The sequence below is a fragment of the Peromyscus eremicus genome, chromosome 3 (genome assembly GCF_949786415.1).
Source record: "Peromyscus eremicus chromosome 3, PerEre_H2_v1, whole genome shotgun sequence".
In the NCBI taxonomy this organism is placed as follows: Eukaryota; Metazoa; Chordata; class Mammalia; order Rodentia; family Cricetidae; genus Peromyscus; species Peromyscus eremicus.
This window is the reverse complement of record NC_081418.1, coordinates 2,271,775-2,294,860: the sequence shown is the minus strand read 5'-3', so window position 1 is coordinate 2,294,860 and position 23,086 is coordinate 2,271,775. Positions and strand designations below refer to the sequence as shown.

General features: G+C 41.2%; 1 protein-coding gene and 1 non-coding gene across 2 annotated transcripts; one reads left to right on the top strand and one right to left on the bottom strand.

Annotated features, from left to right (window-relative positions):
• Positions 1–532: 532 nt before the first annotated feature.
• On the top strand, positions 533–19,088 carry Psmc2 (proteasome 26S subunit, ATPase 2). The gene is made up of 12 exons (XM_059257212.1): positions 533–694; positions 5,843–5,880; positions 6,584–6,665; positions 7,580–7,679; positions 9,657–9,788; positions 10,173–10,245; positions 10,770–10,865; positions 11,299–11,463; positions 12,396–12,483; positions 18,376–18,578; positions 18,676–18,772; positions 18,854–19,088. The coding sequence occupies exons 1-12, from the start codon at positions 625–627 to the stop codon at positions 19,009–19,011; spliced, it is 1,302 nt and encodes a 433-aa protein (XP_059113195.1). The 5' UTR covers positions 533–624; the 3' UTR covers positions 19,012–19,088.
• LOC131907544 (small nucleolar RNA SNORD56) lies at positions 14,884–14,937 on the bottom strand. The gene has a single exon (XR_009378448.1). It is a non-coding gene; the product is annotated as a small nucleolar RNA SNORD56 (small nucleolar RNA).
• Positions 19,089–23,086: the final 3,998 nt, after the last annotated feature.

Genomic DNA, 23,086 nt, shown 5'->3' with positions numbered 1-23,086 from the left:
GGTTGAACATTCTGTCATGTGTCAGTTGGCATTTGTGTATATCCTTTAGAGAAATGATTGTCCAAGTTCTTTACCCATCGTTCTTTTCCCATCCCAAAAGCCGGATTGTTCTCTTGTTGAGCTGCAGTTCTTTGCATATCCCAGAGACACATTCCCTACCAGAAATGTGTTATTTCGTTCTATTTGTAGATCTGGTCACCAATTAACTGTGTCTAAAATGCCAGCTATTTTACAAACGCTGTTATTTAGTACCTCCCCAATCTTGTGAGGTAAAGGGGACATTAAAATTTAGAGATTTAATAAGTTACCCCTGACGGCGTGTATTACTAATGACTAAATCAAGATTTAACTTCATCAACTGAGCCAGGGTTAGTCTTGGAAGTTGCTGTTCCGGTACATTAAAAAAAAAAAAAAAAAAAAAAAAAAAACAGACCTGGCGAGGGATAGGGTGAAGTCTGGGCCTGCGCACAACACAGAGCCAGTCTCTTCAGCCCGGAGGCGCACTGTAAATGAGCGCCAGAGCGCTGTTCTACTTCCGGTGGGGAAGAGAAAGGGAAGACCCCGCCGGAAGCGAGGAAGGTGCTGTGTAATCACTAAGACGCTGAGGCACTTGCGACCCCGAAAATGCCTGATTACTTAGGTGCGGACCAGCGGAAAACCAAAGAGGATGAGAAGGACGACAAGCCCATCCGAGGTGAGAGGACACGGGCTCGAGCTCCCAGCCGGGGGGACCAGCGCAGGCACCGCGGAGGCGCGGAATCCGCCGCCTCGGTGCGCCGTCCGCCTTGGACCGGAGTGGTGACAGGCCTGGGCCGCGGTCACTGCCTGCCTTCTGTCTCCCTTACTCACTACAAGCTCTGGATTCTTCTCTTGCTGACCGATTTTTTAAATCAGGTGTTTTTATTTATTTTTTTAACCGAATATTTTGTCAGGCATTGAAGTTCCAAACCCAGTGTGGCCTTGCAGGCCTTCAAAAGGTGGCCAGCCGGGCGGGGATTGAGTTCTTCCTCCCGGCCCCATCCTCTCCTCCCCAGGTGTGGCAGGTCTCGCATTCTTGTCCGCAGATCCTAACCAGTGCTGATTCCAGCCATTTTATGTTTCTTTCTGGGCATTTTTAATACACGCAGAAGCACGACTGTGTGTATGCAGGTGTGTGTGTGTATCTATCATAATGTATCTTGATGTAGATCAGCATCTTGCATTTAGAGATCTATTTTTTTCTAGTCTCGTCTTCATGCTTTATCTTCAACTTTTTTAATCTTAAAAATAACAATTTTTCAATGTTGTGGTGTCTGACTCTTTCTTACAATCTCAACTTCTCCTTCACCATTTATGCCTCTTCTGGGCGTAAATACTATGTATACTCTTTTTTTTTCTTTTTAATCTTCACTCAATCTGCCGCTCTCCTTAAAGTGTTTACACCATTGAAAGTTTCAGAGGTAAGTGTTGATAAGATTATTTTGGAGCTCAAGTATGACTAAAGTGTATATCTTATATGATCTTTACAGAAACACTGTGAAGGTAAAATTCTCTGAGTTAGATGATGGAATTAATGCTAGAGAAATGAAATGATTTTCCTAAGGTAACCTGACAGATACATGACCTTATTTTATTTAAGTCTGTCCTGGAGGTTGCTGCAGTTTTAAACTCCATTGTTTTTTGGCCCCTGGCTTGGTTCTGTGGCATCATTTTGAGTGTCATCAGCAGTTGTGATACCCTGGGATCTCCTCCATTCTGGTGACTTTAATCCCCATCTGAGTCTCCAAAGGTGATGACTAGTAGACTCCATTTTCATGTCTAAAATGGCAAATTTCCCATTAGGCTTTTGCTCTTCCTTTTTAAATTCTGGGAACTTCATTGTTTGTGTCTTTTTCTGCGCATAGGCTGTCAACATTGTTCAAGCCAGTTTAACCTTGTTGATGACATGACTTCAAGCTTTCAGTCACTGAACTTCCTGCTGGTTATTGTCTTGTGACTGTAGACCCCACTTTGCTGGCCAGAGTGGTCTGTTTTTCAAGCCCACAGTGTGGTTCCTGTGTTCCTCGATGATGACTTTCCTCTCCTCCCCCGAGGAGTTCTCGTTTGTGTTGTCCTTCGTTCAGCTCTGCCTGCAGGACTCGGTGACAGTTTCAACCCAACCTCGTCTCTGTTCCTGGTCTTAGTTCTCCCTTTCTCCTCTGGGACTTTGTTACTGCTCCTGTTGTGTTTGTACAGAATTTTCTCCTTTGGTTCCTGTAAATATACTAATATCTACTTTGTCTTAAAAACATACAGTTGAGGCCAGAAAGTGATGGTGCACGACTTTAATCCCAGCACTTGGGAGGCAGAGGAAGGTGGATCTCTGTGAGTTCAAGGACAGCCAAGGCTACATCGGGAAACTTTGTCTCAAAAAATAAAAAACAAACAAACAAAAAACATGGTTGAGGCAATCTATTCTCCCTTTTCAATTTACAACTCATTTTCTTTTTCATTTTTTTTCTCCCCTCCCTTCATTCCTTTCTTTCTTTCTCCTTTTATTGCCTAAACACCTGAAAAGATAAGCTTGGTATTAGGAGGAGCTAGATTTAAATGTTGGTGTTAGTTCTTACTAATTGGCCTCAGTGTAGTTTGGAAGTAATTGTATTTGTAGGATGAAATCGTATATCCGTAGTATACAGTACATTTATACGTAATCACTGTTTCTCATACAGCGACTCTTTGGTCTGTTGTCCTGACTGTCCGCTGCTTTCCCAGGTAACCCTGGGCCTTATTAAACTTCTCTGAACTTCATTGCTTATTTTCCTTCCTCTTTGCTGTTTCTTTTTCCTTCATTTGGGTCCTGTAATAGTTTCTCTAAAATTTCCTTCCTGGTGATTTCATCCATTCACATCTTGAACTGTCTCTTCTCAAATACATTTCTCAGTCAACCTTTCTCTCTCTCTCTAGTTTATAAAGGTTTATTGTGGGAGGTGGCAAGCAGGGTAGGGTTGGTCCTTCTTGTCAGCCGCTTTCCTCATGGCCACTAGTAGGTTGCTCTGCTCCTCACTGCTTCCTCTTGGTACATTCCCCTTCTTGAGGAACTTGAGCTCCATTTGTTCTTGAGACCCCAAGGAACAGTAGTTCGTAAAGCCACACACCTCCTGGATCATGTCTTCAGAGAACTTAGTGTGTTTAGTGAGGCACAGACACCTGTGGCCTTTGGTGAGGCCCATAGCTGCTGCTCTCAGTGGCAGCCAAGACTGGAAAGACTGGTAATCGTTTTGACTTCTTGTTGGCACTAAAACTCTGATGTCTAATTTCTCTGCCTTCTGGATTGCCACATTAGGATGTGCTGGTGTGTTGAGGATTCTTAGACTGCCATTAGATTCTGAAGTTTATAGGACATGTCGTGGGACTTAGTTATAGCTGTGACTGACTTTATTGTGACAAAATCTGCAAAAGGGACAGAGAACTTGAGATAACATCCAGGGAACAGGAATAAGAATTGCATAAATGCTCCTGTTTGTCTCAACAAGAAGATACCATGGCATGATTAAAATAATTACCAGTCAGGGCAGATTGTTGGGGACTTAGTACCAGTGCCCAGTTTTTTTTTTTTTTTGTTTTGTTTTTTAACTGGGGGTTGGATAGATAGGCACCAAATTCCAGACTCTGAGAAGGAAAGTTGGTATTCTGCGTGAACTGTTTATTTGTGCAAATAGTTTGGCCTAGTGAACTGGAATGATCAGAACTCTCCCCAAATCCAAGTTTTCAGACAGCAGCCAAAGGCCAGCTTGTAAGCAGGCTTCCAAAGGGTAGCAGTCCAGCCTGTTCTAACTCTTCACAGGGAGAGCTGCTTAGGAGATTGAGGCGGGACTAGTCTCTGGATATTTCTGTGCACTGAGGTTCTCATCAAATTTAGTCTGCTGCCCTGTGCTGCAGATTCTTATTCTCCAGGCTTTTCTAACCCTGGATTTTCTTTCTTTTTCCTTTGTTTTGTGCAGTGCTGGGGATTGAACCTCCAACCTCTTACATGCTAGCCCCAACTTAGTGTTATGGTTTGCACCATTGTGAGAGTCTTGGGACCTCTGATGTACTCTACTTTGTTGCTAAGCCAGTTCTTCCTAAGGTACAGTTTTGTGGGGTTTTTGTTTTATTTTGTTTTTACTTTTTTGAGGCAGAGTTTCACCATGTATCTCTAACTGGCCTGGAGCTTAATATGTAGACCAGGCTGGCCTCAAACTCACAGAAATTCTTCCTGCCTCTACCTCCTAGTGCTAGGATTAAAGACGTGTGCCACCATGGGTAACATACAGTTTTTTAATGTTAAGGTGTGCTGTGGTCCTTAGGAACTCATCCTGGTGCGCATGGACTGCCTTACCAGTAGTACCTAAAGCTCCACTACTCAAGCTCTCTTACCCTCAGCAAGAACACTTCCTCACCAAGACTGCTCTAGTTGGTTGTTAACTAAGTATCCTTGCATAGGTAAAAAAGAGGCTATCCTTCCCTGTGGAAATTGTCTTTCTAGGTTGAAAAAAAAAAAAAAAAACTTCTTTAAAATATGTACAGTTGATTTAAAAAGTTATTTGTTTATGGGTGTTTTGCTTGCATGTATATATATGTAATACATGTGTGCCTGGTACTTGCAGAGGCCAGAGACAGTGTTAGATGCCCTGGGACTGGAGTTACAGATGGTCGTGAGTTGTCATGTTGGTGCTGGGAATCCAACCTCAGTACTCTGGAAGAGAACCAGTGCTCTTAAACCCTGAGACACCTTGTCAGCCCCTGCAGTTGAGTTTTGATGTTCATAGAAAATATATTCTGTAAAGTCCTTGCAAATGGTGAATTAACAAATACTGAACCATTACTTGTAGAAGGAAAAATTCTCTTACACTCTAACACACACACACACACACACACACACACACACACACACACACGTATATCTTATATAGATTCTAATGTTATATGCTAGAAATGACTGATCTGGTAGGTATTTATTCTTTATTTACATAAGTGAAAAGAGTTCAGAAGGGATGTTACTTGCCTGAGGCTGTCCCGCTAACAGATTTCAGAATTAGAGTTCATTTCTGTCAGACTGGTGGCTGAGCTTCTTACACTGTACTACATTTTCTCCTACCTGTCACATCAACTCTGTGTGAGAGCCTCAAGGCAAGAGGGATCTCTCTGCGCATGACTATTGACTTGAGAATCATAGTTAAATTTTAGTTACTAGGCCAATTCATAATATACAATGTGCCATTAAAGAAGTATAGACTATATCATTTACAGATAGACTATAAACCATTTATAATACCTGATAACATTTAGGTAATCACCATCTAAGACTCCTTGTTATGTATTTTAAAAAGATTTTCTGTATAAAGACAAATTATATGCATATTCAATGTTTTTAACCTGCCTATTTGACTTAATACTTGAATATTTTTCTACAAGAACTTATCATTTTAATTACTGCTTTGCATTTCTTTTTTGTTTGTTTCTTTGGGTTTCTCTGTGTAACCACCCTGGCTGTCCTGGAACCCTAAACCAGGCTGGCCTTGAACTCAGATATCCACCTGCCTCTGCCTCCCAAGTGCTTGGATTAAAGGTGTGTACCGCCATCCCAACTGGCTGCCTTGTATTTCATTGTATGAATATAGCATGATTACTTAACTAAGAGCCATAATGGGTATGTTTTATATGTGCAATACATAAAGTATATAAAGTAGTAATTGACTATGTAATACTATAATTCATTCCCTGTCCCCATTTTTACTCAGTTTTTGGAACTCGGTTAGAACACTTGGATTTGAACAGAAAGTTGACCAGCTGCCCTCTCTTGTTGAACCTCACGTCATGTATTGTTTCTGTTTTGTTTTAGCTCTGGATGAGGGGGATATTGCCTTACTGAAAACTTACGTAAGTCTTTTAAATGGCTACCAGTGATGTTTTGTGTTTAAACAAAAATTGTTTTGTCTTTCTAAACTGATTAGAAGGAAGTGTCTGGGAGTTCACACTAATTGAGAAGAGTTAGCTGCCCAAAGTTTCTGTTTAGATGACAACAGAGAGTCTGTATGCAGCGTGCTTAAACTAACTCCTGATCTTTATACAACCTCTAATAGTGAAGGCATTATATTGAAAGATATTTGAAATGACTTATGTAAATATTTACTGTATTTAAAATGTATGTGACAAAATTAGATTTGAAATGGATTTTTTTTTTAAATGTGTACAGAAGAGGGTGCCAGATCTCATTACAGATGGTTGTGAGACACCATGTGGTTACTGGGAATTGAACTCAAGACCTCTGGAAGAGCAGTCAGTGCTCTTAACCTGAGCTATCTCTCCAGCCCAGAAATGGAAATTTTAAGTGCATGGAAATAGGCTACTTTTCAGTGAGATGTGGTGGCTCATGCCTCTCTCTCAGCACTCAGGATTGCCATAAGTGTGAGGCCAGCCTGGTGCAGATCAACTACAGGTCAGAAAGTGCAGAACTGCCTTAGGAAAGTGTCTGCAAATGTCCCCCTCCTGCTCTTACCCCCAGGCTCTGATACAGTTAAGGCCAGTTAGAGTGAGTTGTTTATGTTTAGGTGCTCTAATTAAACTGACCTTTCTCACCTAGGGGCAGAGTACTTACTCCAGGCAGATCAAGCAGGTTGAGGATGACATTCAACAACTTCTCAAGAAAATTAATGAGCTTACTGGTGTGTATTATCTCTACTTCCTTTCTTTAAAAGAATTGTTGATTGTGCTATACTGGTGTGTATTTATTATCCTGCTTCCTTTAAATGAATTGTTGATTGTGCTAATTTTTTTTTTTAATGTGCATTAGTGTATGTATGTCTGTGTGAGGGTGTTGGGTACCCTGGAACTGGAGTTACAGACAGTTGTGAGCTGCCATGTGGGTGCTGGGAATTGAACCTGGGTCCTCTGGAAGAGCATTCAGTGCTCTTAACCACTGAGCTATCTCTCCAGCCCTGTGCTAAATTTTTTTAAATGCAAATTTGAAATAAATTTTGAAGTAAAATCATCAGTTACAGATTTTTTTAAAAACTCTTAAGAAATTTGACTTCATGTAACACCCTTTTTTACAAATGTGTTTAATCCTTATGCAATTAAGTAACATCATCTTTTGCACAAGTAATATTTCTGCTGGTCAAAGCCTAGTTCAATACACTCTAATATATCAAAATTTTATATTGAATAAAAACATGATTTTACCCATTATGGCTATTGCCTGGTTTTTTGGCACTTGGGAATTTAAATAGTGAAGTCTGTAATACAAAAAACAAAAACAAAATGTCAAGTAGTCATTACATTTTTGGTTTTGTTGCTTTAGGGTAGTGGTTTTGGGTGGGGGTTGTAGGGTAATGGTTCTGTCTGAAGGCATTAGGCCGTACCTGAAGGCAACTTGATACCTGTGATATGCAGAAAGGTATATTACTGGTGATATGTAGTATCTAGGAGGGGATACTGCTAAGCATTCTACAAAATGTACAGGACAGTCCTTGGAAACGGGGATATTCAATATAGAACGCCAGTCATGCTAGGGTTGGGAAGGTTAGTTTTGGAGTGATGCACTACATTTTGCTGAGTTTTACCACCTTCCTCTCTGTAGGTATCAAAGAGTCTGACACCGGCCTGGCACCACCAGCCCTCTGGGACCTGGCCGCAGACAAACAGACACTTCAGAGTGAACAGCCGCTCCAGGTGGCAAGGTACGCTCAGTGCTCTGTGGGACTTTGTTTCCAAGACATTTTAGAGTTTGAGGTCTAATACAGTAGTTTAAATTTGTTTGTTTGTTTCACATTTCATAAATAAAGCTTTCTACAAATATCTGGGGTTAAAATTCTGTGCTGTAAGTAATTATGAAGAACACTCAGAAAGTACAGAACACATTATGAAAGCTCCAGTTCTCGTGCTCCAGTGATCCTTCTTATCCTCTTATGTGTATCCTCGTGTCTGTCTGCATGCAAAGAAGTAAATCTGGAGGTCTTAAAAAAGTGTGTATGAGCACTCCCATGTGTACAGTATGGGTGCGGGGGTCTGAAGACAACTTTTGGGAGTCCTCTCCTTTGCCATGTGGATTCCAGGGAGCAGACTCAAGACATCAGGTTTGGTGGCAAGCCCCTTTACCTGCTGAGCCTTCTTACCAGCTCCTTGAGGGGGTTTTATTAAAGACATAACTACCTTGTTTGGAAATTTTTTTTATTAAAATTTTTTCATTCATTTTACACACCAATCAAAGATTGTTGGGAAATTTTGTATTGCTTTTAGTATAGATATACCTCTTGGCTTCCTTTTAATTTTTAGAGAAAATGTGTTCAATTCACAGATGTAAACTGTTAAAGGTCCTTATTTAGCCATTCTTGAAGAAAAGTTTTACTTACTCTGTTAGGATCTTACTTACTCTGTAGCCTAGGCTGGTCTCAAACTTGTAGTGATCCTGCTGCCTCTGCCTCCCAAGTGTGGGATTACAGGTGTGGGAAAACATACTCAGCCTACTTTTTAAACTGTGGACTGACTAGTCAGACATGGTGGTCACCTATAGGTTATAGGTCCACACCTATGACCCCAGCACTCGGGAGGCTGCATCAGGGGCTCGCCACGTTTGATGCCAGCCTCAGCTACATCAAGACCATGTCTTAAACAAACAAACAAAAAAATGTGCAAATCCACCTTGTCGTCCACCCCCCTCCCCCAATTAAAAGACCAAAATCTACCTCTGTGTCTGTAGAGCAACAGGTCTGTCAGCTAAAGTAAAAATGCATTTAATTCTCCCTTAGACCTAGGCTGGCAACAGAAGACAATCTTGTTACATACGCTGCGAACACAAAACACTCATACCATCAGCCTACATGCACACTCTGAGGGCTGTTGTGTATTTCTCTGTATTTGTTGCTATGCAATAGCTGCTTAATATGAATTATATATTCTATTTTCTATTTTCTATTTTTTTTTTTTTAATTTTTTTCAGAGCTGAGGACCGAACCCAGGACCTTGCGCTTGCTAGGCAAGCGCTCTACCACTGAGCTAAATCCTCAACCTGCTATTCTGTTTTCTTTATTAGATACTTTGACATACGTGGTATTATATATTAACTTTTACCAGATCTCTCAGAGAGTGAATACTTTCAAATTAAAAATAACAACAAAAAATGGATTTAAAATGTGAACCCAGGGAAAAATGAAAACATATAAGTTACTGAATTTGAAATAAGACACACAGCTGTATTCTTACAGGGAAAATGAAAAGGAAAGTCACCTAAGATGAAAAGATGAGCCGGGCGGTGGTGGCGCACGCCTTTAATCCCAGCACTCGGGAGGCAGAGCCAGGCGGATCTCTGTGAGTTCAAGGCCAGCCTGGACTACCAAGTGAGTCCCAGGAAAGGCGCAAAGCTACACACAGAGAAACCCTGTCTCGAAAAACCAAAAAAAAAAAAAAAAAGAAAGAAAAAAAAAAAAGAAAAGATGTCCCTGATAATAAAGGGAATGAGGGTCACACCTGGGAACTACTAATGACACTCTTGGGTTTGGTCTTTCTGGGGAAGGGGTCATCTGAAAATTCTATGGCTCAGCTAAGGTTGAGTGGACCCTTGGAGTGAGCACAGAGGGGTCTTGAGCAGTGGCCCACTTTTTGAGCTCTCTGTTGGTGGCTTGGGTTCCTTACTCTCATGAAGCCCTTTGCTGTGCTAGGTGTACGAAGATAATCAATGCTGATTCAGAGGACCCCAAATACATCATCAATGTGAAGCAGTTTGCCAAGTTTGTGGTGGATCTCAGTGATCAGGTGGCACCTACTGACATTGAAGAAGGGATGAGAGTTGGGTGAGTTCATGCTGTGGCTTTGTTGTGAAGGAGTAAACAGAATGGCATGGAGTGTGAGAGGTGGTTAGTAAGACTCAGTCTTTCCTTCTCTGTGAGCTTCCTGACTTCACACCAGCGTAGCCTTCCCACTCCCAATGCATGGCTTTACGGGTCCTAATTAAAGGCGTGCGGCTAAGGTGGAGCAGTACTTGCTTGAGAATAGTTAATGTCTGTAGAGTACATAATAACTTACTCTTCACAACTTTTTTCTCTTCCTAACTTCTGGAACTGTATCTCTTTTGCCTACTTATAATGTGATTTTAAAGATAAATACTAGCCAGAAAGAGTTCTCTGAAAACTTAAAGAGCATCTATTCTGTTTTTGTTTTTATTTTTACTTCCTTAGCGTGGACAGAAATAAATATCAAATTCACATTCCACTACCTCCTAAGATTGACCCAACAGTTACCATGATGCAGGTAAGAAACTGAGGAGGGGGGATTGACATGCTTTAATATAATTGCCAGCCAGGCATAGTGGCTCATATCTGTAATCCCAGCATTTGGAGGCTTAGGCAGAAGGATTGCCATGAATTAAATCCAGCCTGGGCTACAGAATGAGTTTGAGGCTAGCCTGGGCTACAGGGTGAAAGCCTATCTCATAAAAACAAACAAAACCCCAAAGCAACAGTGATTGCATCTATTCCAAAAAAGTTTGAAGCTTTTAAACAGCTAATGTAGGTTATGCACCAAAAAGTTACCAGAAATTAAAAAAATATTTGGAACGTCTTTATCAGTATTTGTCACCTATTAATATCAAATGTAGCTCAACAAATAGTTCTGGGACACTGGAATTAATTAATGTCCTAACATGTAGCAAACAGTTTTAACTCCCGTTTTATGAGCATTCTTGTTACAGAATGGTTTTTATGGTATTAAGTCTCCTGTGGAGGATATGGTTGCCACTCAAAAGCCTATGAGTATTGTTGTCTATTCTTTCTTAGGTGGAAGAAAAACCTGACGTCACATACAGTGATGTTGGTGGCTGTAAGGAACAGATTGAGAAATTGCGAGAGGTAGTTGAAACCCCTCTACTCCATGTAAGTGGCTGAATGTCTCCTTTGTGTAAAGTTGTCACAAGCTCCTGTGCAGTGAGCACTAGCATTGCTTGTGTATTACATAGCTTTTGAATGGTTTATTTTTCTTAGTGAAAACTTGTGGTAGGGTGGAGGTGTGGAAAGATGGTTGAATTTCAGAAGAGAGCAAACAAGAAGAATTGAATGGCCAGATGTATTTAAAAGACAGAGCTGCTATTTAGATTGATAAAGGAAATTAGTCTGTTAAGAATATTACTGTTATTGTAGAAGAAAATAGTTGTTCCAGTGACATCAAGAGAAAACAGTTAAACCTTGGAGGATAACGGAACACACAGTATCAGATAATTGATTCTTAAAGTGAAAACATTATTTTTATATCATTTTATATTTTTGTTATGCCGAAGTTGTAAGTGTAAAATTTGTGTCTTTGTCATAGCCAGAGAGATTTGTTAACCTTGGGATTGAGCCTCCGAAGGGTGTGCTGCTGTTTGGTCCCCCGGGCACAGGCAAGACCCTCTGTGCCAGGGCAGTTGCCAACAGGACTGACGCTTGCTTCATCCGAGTTATTGGGTCTGAGCTCGTGCAGAAATACGTCGGTGAGGTAAAGTGAATTTGTCAACATTAAAGCATCATCGCTCTGTGAGAGATTTGTGTTATATGCATAAGATTAAAAAACAATTCCAAATGAGCTGTTTAAAATTCTGATCAACATGTTTCCTCCCCAGAAGAATGGCATTTAGTGCAGTTTTGGTGTGTGGGTTAAAACCCCCAGAAGTGCTAAATAAATGAAATTTTATCTCAGGGACAGTAGTCAATAGTTTAATGAAAAATAGAAAGCATGGATTGTCCATATGTGTGGGCATAGGTATCTATACACACTAGCAAATATTTAGCTAAGTACATGCATTTAGGTTAAAGTCTAGGGTTGTATATATTATATCTAAGACATACTGTTTAGTATACTTAAGGATTATCAAAAGGGCTATATGACTTAATATTTTTAATTTTAATATTTTGATCAAAATAAAATCAAATTCAGTGCTCATTAATTCCAAGTGACAGATCAAATACTTTTATTTCTTCAAGTTTTGCTTATCTTCACTTAAGAATGTTAACTTGATTGCTTCTAGTCTTAACCTTTTGAATAGCTAGAGAATCATGAAAATTATAGAATACTGTATTGAGGCTAACAAGATTAATTTGATAATACAGGTAGCAAACTTCAGTATTTTTTGTTTGTTTTATTTTATTTTATCTTTTTTTTTTGAGATAGAGTTTCTCTGTGAATCTCTGGCTGTCCTGGAACTCTCTGTAGACCAGGCTGGCCTTGAACTCAGAGATCCACCTGCCCCTGCCTCCCAAGTGCTGGGATTAGAGGTGTGCACCACCACTGCCTGGCTCAAACTTCAACCTTTTTAAAAAGCTTAGGTGATAATGGTTGAGAATGCTGTTAGAAAAAGTGTTGAAAACTGTGCAGTATCGTTTGTTTATTTATTGTACTTTAAATAATAATGAATCAAATTTTCTCATTAGGGGGCTCGAATGGTTCGTGAGCTTTTTGAAATGGCAAGAACAAAAAAAGCCTGCCTTATTTTCTTTGATGAAATTGATGCCATTGGAGGTATGAATGATAAATTTTACTGATTTAGTTAGTTTTTATTATATGTGTGTGTGCGTATGTACAGTGACAGTGCTATAGTGTCTTAGGGTTTCTATTGCTGTGAAGAGACACCATGACTATAGCAACTCTTATAAAGGAAAACATTTATTTGGGGCTGGCTTACAGTTCAGAGGTTTAGTTCATTGTTGTCATGGTGGGAAGTGTGGCAACACACAGGCAGACGTGGTGCTGGAGAAGGAGCTGAGAGTTCTACATCTGGATTGGCAGGCAGCAGGAAGAGAATTGAGACACACTGACCAGACTTAAGCATCTGAGACCTCAAAGCTCGCTCCCAGTGACACACTTCCTCCAACAAGGCCACACCTCCTAAAGTGACAGTTCCTGTGAGCTTATGGGGCCATTTTCATTCAAACCACCACATGTAGTATGCATGTAGTCAAAGGACAACCTATAGGGTCACTTCTCTCCTACCATGTGGGCCCCAGGGATCCAGTTCAGGTTGTCAGACTTGGTAGCAGGTACCTTTGTCCCCTGAGCCATCTACACCATCCCTGAATGATACTTTAAAGAATTAGTATAGGATTGAGTTTCATAGAAACTTAAAGTGATTTGTAGTAGAGTTCTGACATGTTAATCTTCTACAAAATTTTAACTCCAAATTGTAGCTCTGGTACATCAGAGCAGCAGATTTAAGCAATAGTATGGCTATGAAGGAAAAAAATACTACATAGCATTGATAGCTTGTGTTTGTGCTGGTTCATTTCATTGTGGGCATAAATGTCCATACTCTGAACAACTCGTAGGTTGAAATGATACATCATCCCTTACTATGAAGAAGGCACTGGAATGTAACAGAAATGGTAGCAGTTTATCTTTCTTTATATAAAATAATAATATTGGCTTCCCAGATTTGATATAATATAGTGTTAGCCCTGTGACCTACTCTATTTTAACTAACACTGAAGCCTCAGTTTACTGAACTCCACAAAAGGAATGATAATTCCTGCCTTGCTTGTTTTTTGGTAAGACTGAAAACGTTGAACTGTCCTGGGATGTTGGCTGTGGCTTTAGAATACTAATCCTTAGGAGCTGCAGATGCCTGCCACTGTCTCCAGTGACTTCTCTTCCAGATGACAACATGGTGCTCCACCGTGTACATACATGGTGTTTCCTCTGTTAACTTCTCTGTTGGTGGACATCTAAGTTGGTTCCTTAAGTGTGACTAATGCTGCAATGAACATTGAGTGCAGGTGTGTCTGTGATATGTCTACAGTCCTCTGGGTAAATATCCAGGAGTGGTATAGCTGGTCATATGGAAGATGCATTGTTAGGGTGTTTTTTGTTTTTTGTTTGTTTTTTTTTTAAGAAATTTTCATAGTGAGTAAACTAGTTTACACTCCCACCATCAGTATATAAGGGATTCTTCATCCTTCAGAAACTGTTACTTGTCTTATTTCTTTCTTTTCCTCAACCAATTTAATTTAATGATTGCGTGTCTGTCTGTCTGTCTGTGTCTGTCTATGTGCCACAGCACACACGTGGAAGTCTAAGGGTAACTTGCCAGAGTCAGTTTTCTCTTTTTCTGTGTGGATTCTGGGTATCGAACACAGGTCAAGGAGCGTGGCAAAATCACCTTTACCCACTGAACCATCTTGCTGTCCTATAGTTTGTTTTCTTAGTGAATGGCATTGTGACTGGGAGAAGGGAGGTTCTCAATGTAGGGGTTTTGTTTTTGTTTTTACTGTGTATGGATGCTTTGCCTATATATATATGTATGTGTACCACATGTGTGCCCTGTGCTTGTGGAGCTCAGAAGAGGGTGTGGGATCCCCTGGAACTGGTGTTATAGGTGGTCATGAGCCACTACATGGATGCTGGGATCTGAACCCAGGTCTTCTGTAAGAGAACAAATGCTCTTAACTACTGAGCCATTCCCTCCAGTCTCCCCGTCCCCACATCATAGTTTTGATTTGTGTGTCTATTATGACTAGTAAAGTTGAACACTTTCATATGCTATTGATCATTTGTATTTCTTAAGAACTGTCACTTATACTCAATTCATTAACACATTTATTGATTGGGCTTTTTTTCTTTGATTTTCTAGTTAGTGGTTTGAGTTCTTTGTGTTTTCTACACATTAATTCTCTGTCAGGTGTGTAGACTGTCTCTTCATTCAGTTAACTGTTACTTTGCCATACAGAAGAAGCTTTTTCATCTCAGAAGGTTCACTTTTCGGTTATTGGCCTTCAGTGACACCCGCTGTTCCTAATTTTATTTATTTTTTTGGAGCACCTTTCCATCCATTTATCCTGTCACTGGAGAAGCAACAAACAGATGGATCCTGAATTTGTTTGTTTGTTTGTTTGTTTGTTTCTTTTTTCTTTTTTCTTTTTTTCAGCTTCACTCAGACCCAAAGTGTCAACACTCACTAGGTGAACTTGGATCCTGTTTTAATCCAGTCCTCTACCCTGTCTTTTGATTGGGGAATTAGTGTTTAAGGATGCACATGCACGTGTGTGCCCACGTGTGTGCAGACCAGAGGGTGGCATTGTTTTCTTCGGTGTCTTTCCACCTTATCTGTGGAGATAGGGCCTCTCTCTCACTGAGTCAGAGCTCACCAATTTGGCTAGACTGGCTGGCGGATAAACTCCAAGGACCCTCCTGTCCGCCTCCCCAGCGCTGGGATTACAGGTGTACATTTCTGTGCCCCAGTTTTGACGTGTGTGCCAAGGGGCACATGGGTCCTCACAACTCCATAGCAGGCACTTTACCAGCTGAGCCATTCCCTGACCCTTGGGTCTTGATTTGTGTGAGTGAGTGCGTGTGTGCGTGCGTGTGTGCGCTTTGAGACAGGGTCTCACTGTGTATCCCTGGCTGACTTGGAACCTCACTCCATAGACTAGGACTGCTTGAGCCCACAAAGATAGTGTTGAAGATGTGTATTGATTCCTGTCATTTTTGCTGCTTTTGTAGTGTTTGAGGGTTTCTCAACACTCATTTGAGAACTACTGTCCTAGCATTGCTTGTTTTTTTCTTGTGGCTTCACAGATGTACATGTTCTTTTTAGTCTAAAAACGTTTTTTCATTATCCTCTGTGGAACTGAGTTAGTGGTCATAGATTCTTTAAGATTGCTTTTATCATGGAAAGTTCCTTTTTTAGTTCCTCATCATCAGTATATCTTCCAGTTACTATTGCGGTAAAGCTGGGTTAACAGATAATGCAAGAACTGGTCCATCTCTTAGGCCCCAGAGCCTCTGCAAACCAGGGCAAGTTACATACTTTGGGAATAGAAAATGAAGAAAAATGCAAAAGAAAAGAGTGATTAGGGCAAGGAATATATAGGCAATAACAGCTAAGCTGGCTTGCTTAATTGACATTGGGGATTGAATAAGGAGGCCATGCATGTAGAGGAGATACAGGGAATAGAGAATACGAACATAGTCATGCTCACATTTCTGATCTAGTGTCTCTACTCTTAGAGTGAGTCCGATGCACACGGGATATAGGGCATGAAAACTGGACTCAGAGTCTCAGTGTGCCTGTCTTAGCTTTAGGAGCTCCTCTGTGATATGAGGCAGCTCTAGTCTTTCCTTTTTAGATACTAGATCCACAGATGCTGTTCCAGTCTTTGGGTGGGACTTCAGCAGATGGAGTCACAGATGCCCAAAACATCTCTGTGCCTTCCTTCAGGGTTCCTCAGCACGAATGCTAGCCCCACCCTTGTGCAATTCCCAGTGCCCCAGTCTGAGGGGACACTCCGCTGTGTACCAGGTTTTGAGCTTGTTGAATGCTGCACAGATCTGATTCAAAGTTTAGTCTCCACAGGCTAGCAGTATTCTTTTGGCCAGGTTTCAGCATTTGGTTTTGCTTCACTTGCTGAGTTTCCCAAAAGTGTGGTTCATAGGGGCTCTTGGGCTGCCAAGCCACCAACATAGCAGAAACCTTTTTCAAATGGTGTCTTGCTTTCTCAGTTGCCCAGTGCTGAACACCCAGTGCTGAGGAAGCTGCTTAATGCTGTTGCTGCCCTGGGTATGACCTTTTTTCTAGTTGTTTAGAATGTCTAATAATGTCTGTGAATATGTGCATGTGTGAGTACAGTGTCTGCAGAGGCCTGACACCAGAAGAAGGTGTCATATTGCTCTGGAGCTGGGGTTATAGGCAGTTGTGACTGTGAGCTGTGGATGCTAGGAAACTGACTCAGAGGGTCTTCTGCAAGAGCAGTTTATGCTCTTAACCCCTGAGTCATCTTTCCAGCTCATTTTTCTTTATTTAAAAAATGTGTATGTCGCCGGGCGGTGGTGGCGCACGCCTTTAATCCCAGCACTCGGGAGGCAGAGCCAGGCGGATCTCTGTGAGTTCGAGGCCAGCCTGGACTACCAAGTGAGTTCCAGGAAAGGCGCAAAGCTACACAGAGAAACCCTGTCTCGAAAAACCAAAAAAAAAAAAAAAAAAAAATGTGTATGTCTTGAGTACATGTATGCCATTCATAGGTGCATGTGTGCGTGTGTGACCATGCCTGCAGAGGTCAGAAGAGTTTGTCAGATGCTTGAGAGCTGGAGTCAGGCAGTTGTGAGCAGTCTGCAGGATTTGGGGAATGGAGCTGGGGTCTTCTGTAAGAACAGCAAGTACTCTTAACTGCTGAGCCATCTCTATTCTCCTAATACTCTTTGGATAGCTTTTTTCCAGCTTTCTCCAGATTATTAGTACCCGGAGACTCTAGCCAAGGTAATAGCTGCCATCTTGAAACTCTCCCTGAAGGGGACCCACACACAGTGGGGGCTTCCTCCAGGACCCCGGGTTAGGCACAAACCACACCCAAGCACCTGTTTTCACAGAGATCCTTTATTAAGCAGGAAGAAAAATTAAAGTGGCTGTTTTCTGACTCAGAAAACAGCAGCAAATGACCTTGCAGGTGCAATTTTAAGAAGAAAAGGGGAGCTCTGTGTTAGAATGGGCTAGGATGCAGTGGTAAAGGAGATAGAGAGGGAAAAGGGAACAAGGGAAAAGGGGCAGGGGTATTTGTCCTGGAGGAACAAAGGACTGCCTCTGGGTAGAGAGGAGACAGATGTGGCACATAGACAAATGGCGGTTTATAAAGGTAAAGGGGACCCTGTGTTAGGATGAGGTGTTTACTTTTGATTGGGCATGTTAATTAGGTGAGCCAAAGGGGGCTTTTGATTGGTTGCTGGACTTCAGTACTTTGATAGCTGGACCTTAGTAGTCAGCTTCAGGAGGAGGAAGTGGCCAAATAAGGGAATAGACCTGGTGGCTAGCTTCAGGAATGTAATCTAAGGTTTTAGCAAGGCAGAATGAATGGGAGGAAAGGGCAAGGCTTGCCAGAGCTACATGTTTGAGTGGGCCAGCGTCCCTCCATTCTCTACAGAAGAGTTCTTGATTAGTTTGCAAAACAAAATGTCCTGAAGGAGTAACTTCAAAGATACTTTAAAGAAAACTGTTAAGTAAACTTATGGTGAATTCTTTCTAAATCAAAGATTTGCCCAGGTTCAATTCAGTCAAAATTCCAGCACTGAGAAGGGAAATGGATGCAAAAATCTCATCCCTAACCAAGAAGCTATTTGCAATTGCTACCTACTGGGAAAGGAGGAATCACTATTCTCCAATGAAGTGTCTCTGGGTGTATCAACTACACTCTAGGGCTGGCCCCAGCCTAGGAGTAGTTGGCCAGCACAAAATAGACTCCATATTTTTTGTGTGATTTTTGTTTCATTTTGTTTTGTTTTGGTATATTTTGCTTTTTAGTTAGTTTTATAACTTCAGAGTAGAGTGTGTACTTTGCTGCAAGGGAGGCTGTGAGCCAAGGCCTTCTGTTTTCAGGTCCTGAGTAGAGCTGCTCTAAATGGGCATGGGATGATTCTCTGTTGTCTTCTCAGGGGCTCGGTTTGATGACGGTGCTGGAGGCGACAACGAAGTGCAGAGAACAATGTTGGAACTGATCAACCAGCTGGATGGTTTTGATCCTCGAGGCAACATCAAAGTCCTGATGGCCACTAACCGACCTGATACTCTGGATCCAGCACTGATGAGGCCAGGGAGATTGGACAGAAAGATTGAGTTTAGCTTACCTGATCTAGAGGTAGAAAAGAAAGTTCATTCTAGAAAAAAAATTCTTGAAATTTTGTCTTTTTGTGATATATTTTCACTTTAATATATGTAAATTCCTTCATTTTTAGGGTCGGACTCATATCTTTAAGATTCATGCTCGCTCAATGAGTGTTGAAAGAGACATTAGGTTTGAGCTGTTAGCCCGACTGTGTCCAAACAGCACTGGTAAGTGCTGGTCTTGTTCATCTGCCAGTCAGGCTTTTGGCGGCTGTAATTAAACCATTCTGTTTTCTCCTTGTTGGACAGGAGCGGAGATTAGAAGTGTTTGCACAGAAGCTGGCATGTTTGCAATCCGAGCACGGCGAAAAATTGCTACAGAGAAGGATTTCTTGGAAGCCGTGAATAAGGTCATCAAGTCTTACGCCAAATTCAGCGCTACTCCCCGCTACATGACATACAATTGAGCCCCAGAGGCTTTGACGACTTCCTGCGTTCAAGTAACTTGACACCTTACAAAAATAAAAGATTTCAAAATTCATAAGTGCTTCCAGATCACTGTTCTCTGTGGTGTGATATTAGTCAGAACAACATTCTGGGGTGCTGTCATCTGAAGGACTAATGCATAGCACTTCTTAGCCACCAGTAACTCTTGCTCGGCTTGTACTGGCTGCTGTTGTGCATGTATTGCCTCACTGTCTCATGTAGGTCCTCAGTAGGCCCAAAAAGTCCAGAGTGTGTTAAGCTCTGGAACTCTTCAGCTGTCATCAAAATAGTTCATATTTAAGTCACATGTGTCCTAATTTTTGACAGTTTTGCTGGTGGGGTTTGAAGTGTTTCTTTTTAGTTGGCTATATATTTGGAGAATTAGATAATACATTATCAGTTCTCAAACTTTTATCAGCATTCAAAACATTGTCAAGAATCTCAATATACTGAGTCCTATGGTTTTTCACCCATAGTGAGGGTTTTGTGTAGTAAGGTTTTTGTTTTGTTTTGGTGGTGGTACTGAGTACTGGGTTTTTGAACGCTAGGCAAGCACTCTACCACTGAACCAGCAGCTTGGACCAAGTGTTTTTAAAGTGAAAGAAGCATTTAATGCATTTCCCACTACCATTTGACCATCTTCACATCAGTCAAGAACTGGTGATTTTAATGAACAGTGAAATGGTAGCAGGTAAAGAAGAAGGTAAAGTGTGAGGATTTTGGAAATCTAGAACCGGGGTATATTTATAGAAAAAAATATTTTTTAGTGCTTGAGAATTGGTAAGACTAGTTAGACTTCTCATCTGTGGTGAGTTATTTTTATTTTTACTTATTTATTTTGAGACATGGTTACTCTGTGAACCCTGGCTATCTTGGAACTCACTGTGTAGATCAGGCTGGTCTTGAACTCAGATCTGCCTGCCTCTCTGTCTCTGCCTCCTTAGTGCTAAGATTAAAGGTGTGCACCTCCAGGCCCAACTAAACAAAGGTATGTTGGAATCTTCAACAGGTCTTTTGAAAATGATTTCTTGTGTAACTACCAGTGAGTTATTTGTGTGTGTGTGTAGAGGACAGAGGTCAACCCCTGAATGTGCCTGTTTCTTTGACTTGGTTCTCTCCAGGGAGGCCCCGATCTCTCTAATACCTCTACACTTAGCTTTAAAATGGATTCTGTAGATCAGATTGGGATCCTCATGCTTACAGAGCAAATTCTTTATGGAATGAGCTGCCTCCCCAGTCCCCAAATCTTACCCTCCTAAATACTGAAGCAAAAGCACAATAAACAGTATTTTATTGAAGAATAATATTCACAAATAAATTGCAAACTAGCAAGAACTATGTGCGTTTTTAAGTCAGAAGTTGAGACCAGAGAAAAGTTGCTGTGTTACATTGAAATTTTAAGCTTATGAAAGTTTTCAAGTAGAAAGAGCCTTTCATTCATAAAATACAATCAGTGTGGTTTTTTTTCCTTGATTTTGATTAGAAAAAGTATTTTTTATAACCCCGCTGCAGCCTAGCTCACAGGAAAGCTAACTCAAGTTAGTGATTGGAGATGTTCAAACTTGATTCAGTTCAAATCAGTATACAGCCATGGTGCAATGCTAACTTTTGACAGTTTTGCTGGTAGGGTTTGAAGTGTTTTGTTTTTTTTGTTTGCTTGTTTGTTTGTTTTTAGTTGGCTATGTATTTGGAGAATTAGATAATACATTTTCAGTTCTCAAACTTTCATCAGCATTCAAAACATTGTCAAGAATCTCAATATACTGAATCCTATAAAAGTATTCCTGAAACACTAAAAAAAGACAGCAGCATTTTGCACTCAGGGAAGCATACAGACTCAAGGAAGTTGTTTCATTTTAGAATTTAAGTTGATTTACTATCTTTAAAGTAGTCAATAATTAAGGACTTCCCCACCTACCCTTCCCTCTCTGATCCCCACCTAAGGGCACCCCGCTCCCACCACCATCACATAGAAAGCACACGTCTGTCATTCCAGGGAAGACTCGTGTACACAGAAGGAGGTCGGACTCACTTCCTCCAAGTACTCACTTGGGAGACAGGTGCCTCCTTTACTAAACAGGTAAGCATGCTGCATGAGGTCACATGGAATAGACATTTTAGACACTGAGAACTACAGAGTGAGCATCTCCTAGGCCTTGAAGAGGACCCATATCATCAACTTTTTCTGGGTTCTACTCTGGATGACACTGGCGGTTGGGGTCCCACCATCAGCTGCCACAGGCTTAGACAGATTCAGTCAGTGTCTGTGACCAATATTGGAGTGTCCTTGGCCCTCATCTTTGGTTTTAAAAATACATTCCATCTGTTCCTGAAGGGTACTATACAGGATTTGAGCACAATTTCTCTATGAGACCTTCCTGAAATCAGCCTTCCTGTACTGCCATGAAGCGAGGCTGGTTTAAGTCTTGAGTCCTATATTTGTCATTGCCCATAATGCCCATTAAAAAAATTCTATTTTTGTTGTTGGTGTTTTGCCTGCAAGTATGTCTGCATGAGGATGTCAGGTCCCCTGGAACTGGGATTGCAGACAGTTAGGAGCTGCCATGTGTGTGCTGGGAATTGAACCCAGGTCCTCTAGAAGAGTAGCCAGTGCTCTTAACCACTAAGCCATCTCTCCAGCCCCTATTTTCACTATTTTAAAAGTTACGTGTGTGTGTGTGTGTGTGTGTGTGTGTGTGTGTGTGTGTGCGCGCGTGCGCGCGCATGTATGTGCCACAACTCATGTGGAGGCCAGAGGGCCCTTGGGAGAAGTTGGTCCTGGGGATTGAACTTGAGTCATCGGGTTTGGCTTGTACCAAACTTACCCACTGAGCCCCTGCCAGCTTTATGATGTGGGTGATTTGGGTAAGGGCGGAAAAGCATAGGAAGAGATGTAGTAGTGGTTACTAAGGCCCACAGAGGACAGGCAGGTTTATACATTGACTTCCTGGAAGAGGGAAGAGTTAAGGCTAAAAAAGAATAAAATCGGAATTTCCATGTGGAACAATTCTGAGTAAAATACTTGGATATATTTACATATGGATGGAATGTTAAAGATTTAACGTTTTCAGATGCATAATAAAACAAAACTCTATTTTGCAACCTTGGGGGAAAAGTATTCTTTATGTACATGATAGGATTCTACATTTTAAAAGTTACAAATGGAAGAACTGGAGTAAAACAAAAGCAGGTGAAATGTAGAACATTACTTTTATCGGCCACTAGGACTTCAAACTGGTGCTAAGGAATGCACAGTTAAGTGTTTTGTAATATTGCTTAAAGCTTTAGATACTACTTAAATGGCCAAAATAATGTAGGCCCTTTCACAAAGGTTTCTACCATAAGCTTAAGTTCTGTAACTATGTGCTCTTTCAGAAGGCAGTCTGTCAGAATGCAGATGTATCTGATCTTGTGCGTGATGCCTGCAAAGAAATACCTGGTTGTAAATCTGTTTCATGCAGGCCAGGGTAAAGGACTAGAAGGAAGTGGTCTACATTGAATCATTAATGAAGTTACTGAGAAACTCAACATACTATGTTAATACACTTCTACTGGGGTCTGAGCATTTTCCTTCGGGCAGTATCTTCATGAAAACCAACAGAAAGTGACAATAAGAAACAACAACAACAAAGTCAAAATGACAAACTCATAACGGCAACTCTTAGCTGGGTGTGGTGGCCCAGGTTAAGCAGGAAGATCATGAGTTCAAGGTCATCCTCAGCTACATAGTGAGTTCTAGAGACCCAAATAAAAACAAAACACACACACAACAAACAAAACCCCAACAGCTCTTAAGCAGAAAGAACTTCAGACAGGTTGGCCTATGCTTTCTTTGATTTATTGAAAATAAACTGACGTTAGAAGTGTAAGAAAGCCAGGTATGATGGCATATACTAGAATCCCAGTGCTCGTGGAGCCGAAGGAGGAGGATCATGAGTTTAAAGCCAACCTTGGCTATATAGTGAGTTTGAGGTTCCAACAACAACAAAAACCAAGACGAAATCAGCTTAAAGGCCCCCTTAACCTCCAAACATCACAGGCTGTTTGATGAGTTGT

What these genes read in the sequence shown, in the direction of transcription:
- Psmc2 (XM_059257212.1), top strand. Translation starts at nt 625, where the DNA reads ATGCCTGATTACTTAGGTGCGGACCAGCGGAAAACCAAAGAGGATGAG. An exon ending in CAGCCGCTCCAGGTGGCAAG is followed by an intron (nt 7,680 to 9,656) that starts GTACGCTCAGTG and finishes TTGCTGTGCTAG; the next exon opens with GTGTACGAAGATAATCAATG. An exon ending in TTGAAACCCCTCTACTCCAT is followed by an intron (nt 10,866 to 11,298) that starts GTAAGTGGCTGA and finishes TCTTTGTCATAG; the next exon opens with CCAGAGAGATTTGTTAACCT.